The sequence below is a fragment of the Gymnoscopelus braueri genome (assembly GCF_963280865.1).
Source record: "Gymnoscopelus braueri genome assembly, chromosome: 10".
Lineage (NCBI taxonomy): Eukaryota > Metazoa > Chordata > Actinopteri > Myctophiformes > Myctophidae > Gymnoscopelus > Gymnoscopelus braueri.
In genome coordinates, this window is record NC_137611.1 from 8,574,064 (window position 1) to 8,584,734 (window position 10,671).

General features: G+C 41.3%; 1 protein-coding gene across 1 annotated transcript; it reads left to right on the forward strand.

The window, feature by feature from the left end:
- Nucleotides 1–1,170: 1,170 nt before the first annotated feature.
- On the forward strand, nucleotides 1,171–2,073 carry LOC308092862 (G-protein coupled receptor 35-like; the record flags this gene model as incomplete). Its single annotated transcript, XM_080438960.1, has 1 exon — nucleotides 1,171–2,073. The coding sequence occupies one exon, from the start codon at nucleotides 1,171–1,173 to the stop codon at nucleotides 2,071–2,073; it is 903 nt and encodes a 300-aa protein (XP_080295086.1).
- Between the last annotated feature and the right edge of the window lie 8,598 nt (nucleotides 2,074–10,671).

Genomic DNA, 10,671 nt, shown 5'->3' on the forward strand with positions numbered 1-10,671 from the left:
CATCTACGTCAAACCGTAGAGACAAAGAGGCCCTAATTATGCAATTAGATGCAAGGATGTACTTGTTTTTATATGACACCAGCAAACAGTGCAGACAGCACACAGCCACAGTAGTGTGATATTATGCTCATACACATTCGGTTCACTTTTGGATTAGTTGCAACTAAAAATACATCCGGTCGCCCCAGAAACCCAGCAGCAGTGAACTGGTGAGTTTGTTTAACTAGCTGATTTTAAAACACTATACAATCCACACTCCTGGTTAGTTCTGTATTTGAGACCACCAAAGCCAGACCGAGTCAAGAACGGGATCGATAGAGGTCGTGTGTTATCGCATTATACCTTGCCTTTGTTATGTCTTGTCTTTTTGCTTTTATCAAACAAGTATGTGTTGGAAAATTGCTAGCCCAGCCTCTTGGAGGCCCACTTTTCATTGAACAAACACTCTATAATATCTAAGTCTAAATATCACTGTGTGTCTGTGTCTAATCTCACACACCGACCAGCAGTGATGTTACAGTACACAACATGACACATCATGTTACAAGGCCTACTCACAAAAAAGGCTGCACTCTTGGCTTGATCTGATTATCTTTAAAGGTCTTAATACTGCAGTAAATGTCATTTCAGATCAGATTCCTGCTCAGTTCCTCTCTTCATACAAATGTAATGAGTTTGCCAAAGCAGCAACAAGTGACACTGATATTGACATTGACCAAATCGGTTGAGCCAAGCGAGAGCTTGTGGGTGGACGTGGGCATAATGTGGGTCCATTAATGTTTATGTCTGTATAATATACAGCATATTATGCTACCACTTGGCTCCATCACACAGAAACACCTACTGTAAACACTAATATATACCCCAGAAGAAGAAGAGTCATGTTATGTTATGTTATGATATCATGTGATGTTAGACATATACTGTAACATGCAGGAGTGTATGTGAGAACGCAAATGTCTGGATCAGTTGAACATTAAACAGAATTGAACCCGCCAGGCTAGTTAGTATAAACTAAACTCTGCTTAATGTTCTAACTTCATAAGCAAAGAGTGTGGTGCTGCATATAATAGATTTGGTTATTCAATAATTCGTTTCTGAAACCCAAAGTTCCAAGCTCAGTATTTTCAATCAACATAATCACAATTTTCCCCTCGTCCACAGATTAACATGGAAGGGAACGGCACCTGTGAGGTGGATCACATCGAAGGTGTGGCATACACGTTGTTGTTCCTCCTGGGTCTGGTCCTCAACGTGGCAGCGCTGTGGGCCTTCATGGTCAAGAGAGACTCCTGGACAGACACCCACGTCTACCTGATCAACCTGACGGTAGCAGACCTCACCCTCGTCCTCTTCCTCCCGTTCCGGATCTACGACGCCTTCTTCTGCATCGTAGATCCGAAACTGGAAAAGACCGCACTCTGCACCGTCCTCCTGTCTGTGCATTACGTCAACATGTACGCCAGCATCCTGACCAGCACCGCCATCAGTATCCATCGCTTCCTGGTGGTCAGGTTCCCGCTTCAGGCTAGATCTTGGAGGAAGAAGAAACAGGCTGCCTTCGCTGTGTGTTTGGCCATTTGGACGGTGGTGGTGACACTGTGTGCTGTTTTCAGTGAGTCTAATGACCCCAGTAAACTATGGACGTGCTACGAAAGACGTAAAGATGAGCCACTAGATCTTACCTTCCTGGTTGTTCTGTTGACCGTAGGCTTCCTTGCTCCACTGTTGATCATTGTGATCTGTTCCAGTCAGATCCTGTGCATTCTGCCGAGGGAAAAAGACGACTCGGCGGACAAGAAACGCGTCATCAGCATAGTAAGAGCAAACATGATCGTATTCATTGTCTGCTACACACCCTTCCATGTCAGCCTCCTTATAAACAACCTCATCGCATGGCCTACGGACTGGGAATTACAATGGCCCAGTGCACGCGTAATTTTACTCGTATCAGAGTGGATCGCCTCCACAAACTGCTGTCTGGATTTTATCAGCAATTATTGTTTGCTGAAAGGATTTAACCCCTTGCTAAAGGAAAGAGCCCTGGTCCCTTTTGTTTGCAAAGAGACATGATGGCAGCATCCTATATCCAACATGGGGGCTTCAAAACAAGACTCCACAAACTGATGGTTGACGTCACAGCTGGCTCCGGCCACCTTTGTGTTTTTATACAGTCTATGTTTGACTGTGTTGGCCGTGACGGTATAAGCCTAAAGATTCTCTTTCTCTTAAGAGTTATTTTCAGTATTACAAAGGTACTATCAAGGCCTTGTATTGGCAAACGAGCCTTTATGTGCGCTGCCACTGCAGTTTGGAATAACTTAGCTAAAGGACTTGATCACGCTTAGATCTTTTAAAAGTTTACATGATCCATTTGATGGCAGACAGTCAGAATTACCTCAGGACATATGGTTCTCAAAACAAGACCCTCATAACTCTGAGAGTGTACAAATGGAACCAAATGGACCCTTAACTGCCAGAGTAAAAGTTAATAGTGTCACCCCAGTGCCAGTGAAAACGAGTGTTTTTTTACCTAGCTTTGAAAAATCATGGAATATTTTCCGTGATCGCTGTCCGCACGGAGATGGCCTCGTTACACGCGCGCAGGTCTCGGGAGTCTCGGAAATCCGCTCGCGGTAATCCATTGCATAGCCGTGGCCAGTTGAATGTGCCTTGTTTTTGCCGGACAGTGCACCTGCTTCGATCCCTAATGTTTCTCATATGAATTCCCAAGGTGTGATATTATTTTTCTCGCTCTGCTTGCACTTCTTGACTCAGAAAGTTGTTTCTGTTTTTATGTGATTGTTTGTTTATGTGTTATGTTGTGTATAAGTTGCAACTTTGTCCTGCTGCTGCCCTGAACAGGGTACCTCGTAAAAGAGATTTTGTAGATTGTCACCTGTATAAATGAAGGTATAGACAAAGAAAAAAAAAGTGGTTAGGGTGGTTAGGTTGCCTCTGGCTCGTGGGCACTAATTTCTGACAGCCGAGTCCCTGCTGGCTGGCTGGACCATTTGCTGCAGGTCACTGCCCTTGCCTCTGCAAAGTACAGTACCTGTCAAATAAATGCTCAGAAAAACCTAATAAAATAACGTGGGAAAAAAAGCAATGTGCATTGTGGCTTTATTGATGCATGCACAACTGCACACACGCAGTCACGCACATACTGTAAATATGGTAGGCCTGTTATTTAATGTCAGCAGACCACATCACACATCCTTTTTTAGCTGGTTCCCACGTCTGTGTATGATACTGACAACAGAAACAAGCAGCCAGACTGAAGAGCGCACACAAGAGAACAGTCCCACTGAAGAGCAGAGAAACACAGAAAAATCATATATCAACTTATTTGAAAAGTCTATGTCTCAGTCTAAATCTATGAATAATTAAATGTTAATTGTGTCAAATTGTGTCACTGTTTGTGGGCTATAGCACATATCCAAAACAAGGTGACAGTGTTTAACAGAGAACATGATTAGGTAGGGTACATCAAACAACACATATAAGCAGCAAGACAAGTCTTTTCATCGTGAAAACTATGATCTGGCCAAGATAAGACATGAAAGCTAAAAACGGGGGAAGACACAGAACAATTATGAGATAGACAATACAGGAAATAAAATAGATGATATAGATAAGATGTGAAGAAAGAAGAACATCAAATACAATAAAACCATAAAACCTGTCAAATAATAAAACAATAAAAGAAGACAGGGAAATGTTGAAAGGATTATGAAAGGCTTACTCATAAAAGCGCATTCAGAGAAGAGATTTTAAAACACGGTACATGTTTTCTAGTGAGAGAGACTCCCTCAGGGCTGTGGTTCTCAGGGGGTTCCATGGGATTCCAGGGGGTTCCAGGGGGTCCCCAGCTATTGATTGATAGTTAGGAACCAAATGGAAACGTACAGATCTGTAACTGTTACGGGTCCATTTGGTTCCATTTGTACACTCAGAGTTAAGGCACGCTGGGCAAGACCTAGCCAGTCGAGTGTCTAAACGGAAGTACCGGAATTTGGCGGAAGTACTGCCCAAGAAAACGACATTGATACTTTATACAAATCTGTTCACATTCTCTGTGAATGAAACAAGGGTTGTGATTGGTCGAAAAAAATCGTTTCCGGGGGAAATACGTACGACGGAAGTGCCGCCCCTATAGACACTCTCTGCATTAGGTCATGTGACCAGGCTTTCCTCTCCGCAGATGAGTAAGGCTGGGAACGAGGCTAGAGTTAAAGGGGATTTGTGGGAGCCTGGCTCCAGCCCCTTGAATCGCTATCCACGCCCATTAAAACAAAAGTGTCAGGCTAGGTCTGTGGCCTAATGCATATCAAAATTGCGGGTCCTTGAAATTAAACACTTTGAGAAACACTGCATTAGGGTGGAGTTTGAGGAGCAGACAGACAGGTGGAGGTGTATGAACGTGAGGAGCAGACAGACAGGTGTTAACACGAGGAGCAGAGCAGACAGACAGGTTTATGAACATGAGGAGCAGACAGACAGGTGGTTTATAAACATGAGGAGCAGACATACAGGTGGAGGTTAACATGAGGAGCAGACAGACAGGTGGAGGTTAACTGTACTAAAGGCCATATCTAAATACTTTGAGCTACAACCTACAAGGTGGAACAACACACTACATATGTCACAGCATTCTGAGGTTTCAGTATTCATGCTTCAGCTCACAGCACACAACTCACCACACAACTTTATGCAAGGAAGTGGGTTTGGTCTCGTGCGTGTCTACTCAACTGTGACATTTTATGACCTTTCGTTTTTTTTCAGAGGTAGGCGACATGTTAAGTTCTTCCATGGCACATTTTCATCGGTTTGACCGACTGAATGTTCAAAGTTCAGTTTTCTTTGCTGTAATAGAAAAAGAAGGAAAAAAAGATTTTTTTTGGAAAATGTGATGTCATGAAACCTTCAAAGGACACTGCACACAGCAGGGCCGGGGCAGAGGCCACGGGGTCATGGTCATGACAGCAATGTGCTGTGAGCTTATACATCTGCTATTTTTTTGCTATTCCCCACCAAAATAGGGATACTGCAGTAGGTTTCAAGTGATTAATGTAGTTGTAAAGACAATGGTATCGTTAACATACAATATTACTGGGACAAAAAATGTCCCTGGTCAAATATATCACACAGCTATGGCCATGCCTATTGGTTTGTTTTGTCAAATTGCCAGTTATAGATTTATATATCTGTATTTCTCTTTATCTCCCTGTATGTGTGTGTGTGTGTGTGTGTGTGTGTGTGTGTGTGTGTGTGTGTGTGTGTGTGTGTGTGTGTGTGTGTGTGTGTGTGTGTGTGTGTGTGAAAAATAGCATAATAGGCTGTTCACTCAACCTTTAGCTGACCTTATAACTCCCTGTGATGTTACAAAGGCTCATGGGAAGTCTGCCGATCTGGCCTGATGGGTCGATGCGAGGCCTATTCTCAAGCTGTACACACACACACACACACACACGCACACACACGCACACGCACGCGCGCGCACACACACACACACACACACACACACACACACACACACACACACACACACACACACACACACACACACACACACACACACACACACACACACACACACACACACACAGAATGTGCACTGAATCTCATGGATGTAAGAAATCAGTATTGCTGGGCAGTGATGTGAAGTAACTAAGTACATTTTGTCACAGCCTCTTGGCCTGGCCTGCAGGGCCTGTGTTGTATGTGCATGGTGTGTACTCCCTTGTGTGTGTGCGTGTGCGTGTGCGTGTGCGCGTGTGCGTGTGTGTGTGTGTGTTTCTGTCCCACAGATCCTGTAGGCACGGCCAATTTGGGGTTTCCAATTAGGTGCATTGGGAGCACCTGGCCAGTGCTCCCTGGAGTCCTATAAAACAGTGGGTGCCAACCATTCGTTAATACCCCTCCAGATGACAGTACCTACTCTTTTGCTTGTGTGCTTTAGTTCCCTTGTGATTGAGTTGATACACCCACACTACGTTGATCACACATCCGTACATTGCTGACATCACTACTGAGTTGCAATCCTCATACCTTTTGTAAACATTATTTAGTTACTTCTGTTAATACATTATTGTTACTTTTTGCACTACCGCCGTGTTCTCCTCAATTTGTTATTTGTCCAATTTGTCCTCAATTTGTTATGGCCCCACGGGCCGGGTTGTGACAGTTATGTACAGCTCTCAAGTACTGTACATGTAAGTGCAATTTTGAGATTTTACTTATGTACATTTTTCAATTGCTTTACCCTGTATATACTTCTACTCCACTACATCTCAGAGGAATTTATTTAATGTTTTATTCCACTGCAATCAGCTTTAGTCACTAGTTACGTTGCAGATTTATGACATTTTTGGGGAAATTGTGAAGCAACATTTTTAATACAGGCCTACATTGTGGTATTGCTACTTTTACTCAAAGTAGAAATACTTTTACTTTAGTAAAAAAAAAAAAAACTTCTTCCATCAGTGCATAGTCTAATTATTTTGTTTAGTTACCAGGGACAGTGCACATTAATAAACACATCAATGTAAATGAGAGTTAACAAAGAGACAACAGCTAGTGCCTCTTCTCTAGCCTGAGCCTCACCCTGGCCAGAATAAAAAGGGCAGACCTAAAGCGCCCTCTTGTGGTAAAAAAAGAAGAAGAGGATTTAAAGATGCCATTTTGGTCAAAATGCATTTTCTCCTCTGTTGATTCAACTTTGTGAAAATGTGAAATGTTATTTCTTATCTTATATCTATCTTGTTCAGCAGAACAATCCTCAGTGTTTTGAAAACCATTCAGAATCACTCCCGGAGTGTCGACTGTCCATACGAGATGATCAGATCAATCAGTGTAGCTGACAGGGAATGAGGAATTGTGGTTGTTGTAGCCATGGCCAGAGCAAGTCATTTTTACACAACGGTGGAAGACGGACGTTAGTAAAAGTCCTATTTAAAAAATGTACTTGAGTAAAAGTACAAAAGTATTGGCATCAACATATACTTATATAGCTTATTAGTAGTCCAAGTAGCCTACTCAGAATGAGGAATGTCCCATTTCACAAGTTATTATAGTATTTTAGTTTTTAAAAAAAAAGGTTTATCAAAATGTGTCAAAATCTTTCAAAAGCTGCAGATCGCTATATTAGAATAGATTAAATATAAAACAGGGCATAATTTGTATGTTTTGTAATAATAATCTAAATGTAAAAAAATACATATAATTGTTTTCAAATACTTGTAGTGCACTAAAAAGTACAATATTTGCATCTGAGATTTAGAGAAGTAGAAGTATTGAAAAATAGGCACACTCAAGTACCTCAAAATTGTAACATGTGGACGTAAGATTGGAGAAATCTAGTGAATACACACTGTTCTGAAAAGCCTTGAGTAAAATAATTTCACTGTCTGCAATGTTGTTGCTGTCTGCATTGAGTGTGTGTACAAGATAACCTGAACTTGACTTATCATAAAACGAGCAGTGAATTAGGCCATGATGGGAACTGTATTGTTCCTTTCTGCCAGGCTGCCAACCATTCACTGCACAGCAGCCTCTCATAAGAGAAGACTACGATGAACGGATGGAATGTGTTTTTGGTCATTTTCCCCAGAGCACAACACAAGAATACAAGAACGGTTGGGTCAACGATCTAGTCAGACCCGGTCAAACTCGACGAAATCGGAACGGTCGCCACCAAGTACTCCTCAACGTAACCTCAGTAACTATGCCTAAACCTAACCTTATTCCTAAACGTAACCTCAGTAAATCTATGCCTAAACCTGACCTTATTCCTAAACCTAACTTTATTCCTAAACCTAACCTCAGTAAAACTATGCCTACACCTAACCTTATTCCTAAACGTAACCTCAGTAAAACTATGCCTAAACCTGACCTTATTCCTAAACGTAACCTCAGTAAAACTATGCCTAAACCTGACCTTATTCCTAAACGTAACCTCGGTAAAACTATGCCTAAACCTAAACTCATTCCTGAACTTAACCTCAGTAAAACTCTGCCTAACCTAACCTTACGATACATGGGGCTGTTTAGATGCCTTGATACAATTATAAAGTGTGCACATCGAAAAACAAGTGATTAGAAAACAACCTGTGACATGTCTTCTTTTATATTCCTGAACCAGAAACCTGACTGAAAGGACACAATCGTTCAAAAGGGGTGTTTGTTCACAAGCTGGTCCAACCGGCCCTCATTGACACCAATGCATTTCACCAAACTTCCGGATCCAGTTTTGCATCCCATCAATGGCGCGTCAATGGCACCTGACTGGCCCGTGGACTTCACCCTACCTTCTTCTATCATAGCCTTGAACTAGAACAGGAAACAGGTATGTTTCCTGTTCCTGCTCCACCTTCTGGAAACCTAGGGACCGCAGTTATGCACAGAGCCTATTCTTGTGTGGAGCTGGCATATGGAACAAGGCGTGCGTACGTGTATTAGGGCATTCACGAATAGTGATTTTTAGCATTCGAATTATTCGACCTATAAGTATTCGAATATTCGATTAATCGATTTGATTATGAAAAATAAAATATATATATATTTTTTTTTTTCAATGGCATTGATGACTCGACTCAAGGAATGCGAGTTGACGTCACACCAGAGCTCACAGCTGCGTGTCTGCTGTAGAAAAGCCAAAAAAGAATATATATAATAAAAAATATATATATATTTTTTATAGAATAATCGAATAGTGGTTTGATAGTCGAATAGTCGGTTTGATAGTCGAAAAGTCGGTTTGATAGTCGAATAGTCGGTTTGATAGTCGAATATTTGAATATTTGAATATTTGAATATTTGAATATTTGAATATTTGAATATTCGACTATTCTGTTAATGCCCTAAGGCCTAACGTATATGTGCATGCATGCGTGTGTGTGTTTGAGTGTAATCTATTTGCTTCGACAAATTATGCAAACACGCCTTCATCGCTGTGATTTTTTACGTCACTTGACAACAAGGCAGGCATGCCTTTACAGCGAGGCCTTGTATGGTTTTGGTGGTGATAGGGGTGAGTACTGTAAGACAAGTGACGTACTTTCAGCTATCTAACATTCAGTGTCGATTCTAGGCTTCCTTCACGACATCCAGCTAATGAAATGCATTACTAATGAGCAGTTACAACTGAACATGGTCTGTGAGTTAGAAGAGCAGAAAGAGGCAACCGAGAAACCTTTACTAAAGACAAATGGAGTGTACAAGGAGGAGGTCAATCGACTTTTTTCAACCTTCTTACTTCGTAAAGGTATTCCACTCAAATGCCATTTCTATTCATGTTTATGCTTTTTAAAGTAAGATTCCACACAAATATTCTAAGTCTCTCCAGAGACTAACCGGGTGGTATTAAAAATGTTGTGTAGATAAATGGTGGAAGTAATAATCAAATTTACACAATACAATAACCCTGTTGGCTGTAGGCATAATATGCAATATTGTGCCATCATGCTGGATGTGGTGTTGCACTCATTCAGTACATTATTATTATTATTATTAGACACAAAGACAGTGCAGCAGTCAGTCAGTTATGTAATGCCATTTAATAGCAGTACCCCCAGAGATGGATGCTTGATGATAACATGGACTGTCTCAGTAAAACTGCTAAACTCAGCAGACATCAGTCAAAGAGAGGAGGAGGAGGAGGAGGAGGAGGAGGCTCATGTTCTGCTTGGAAATCAGCTCCTGCAACTCTCTCTCTGTCTCAGACTGTCACCGAGGAAGAAGAGCTGAACTCAGCAGCCGGCCCCAAGCCCATGGTCCAAAGGTAAACACTGTGTTCACAGCATCGTCCCACCGAACAATATAAAAGAAAAACAAAAATGAAATCCCCACACGCCCCCAAAAACACAGTCCTCTGGGGAATGAACGACCCCCTTAAAACCAAAGAGATAAGATATACACTACCCCTTCAAGCCTGATTTATGCTTCATCGTACCACAACGTCACGCGGAACGATCCAAAAAATTGCCGATCTTACACGCTCAGCGACGCGTCCGCGCCAACGTTGCGAGCTTTGCAGATCTTCTTATCTTTCGGTGTCGGCGATGCCGTCGTACGACATAGCATAAAAAAGGGTGATTTTTCTTTACAATATTTACATACAGTACAGTACATTACAGATCCTTTTTGAAAATGCAAAAAAAAATAAGAAAAACATTTTGTGCTTTTTTCCCCCCTTATTACTGCACATTAATCTCACTATAAACATAAATGTTTATGAATACATTCACTCCGTAATGTCACTATGGACATAAGTGTTTATGAATACATTCACTCGGTAATGTCACTATGGACATAAGTGTTTATGAATACATTCACTCAGTAATGTCACTATGGGCATAAGTGTTTATGAATACATTCACTCCGTAATGTCACTATGGACATAAGTGTTTATGAATACATTCACTCAGTAATGTCACTATGAACATAAGTGTTTATGAATACATTCACTCAGTAATGTCACTATGGGCATAAGTGTTTATGAATACATTCACTCCGTAATGTCACTATGGACATAAGTGTTTATGAATACATTCACTCAGTAATGTCACTATGAACATAAGTGTTTATGAATACATTCACTCAGTAATGTCACTATGAACATAAGTGTTTATGAATACATTCACTCAGTAATGTCACTATGGGCATAAGTGT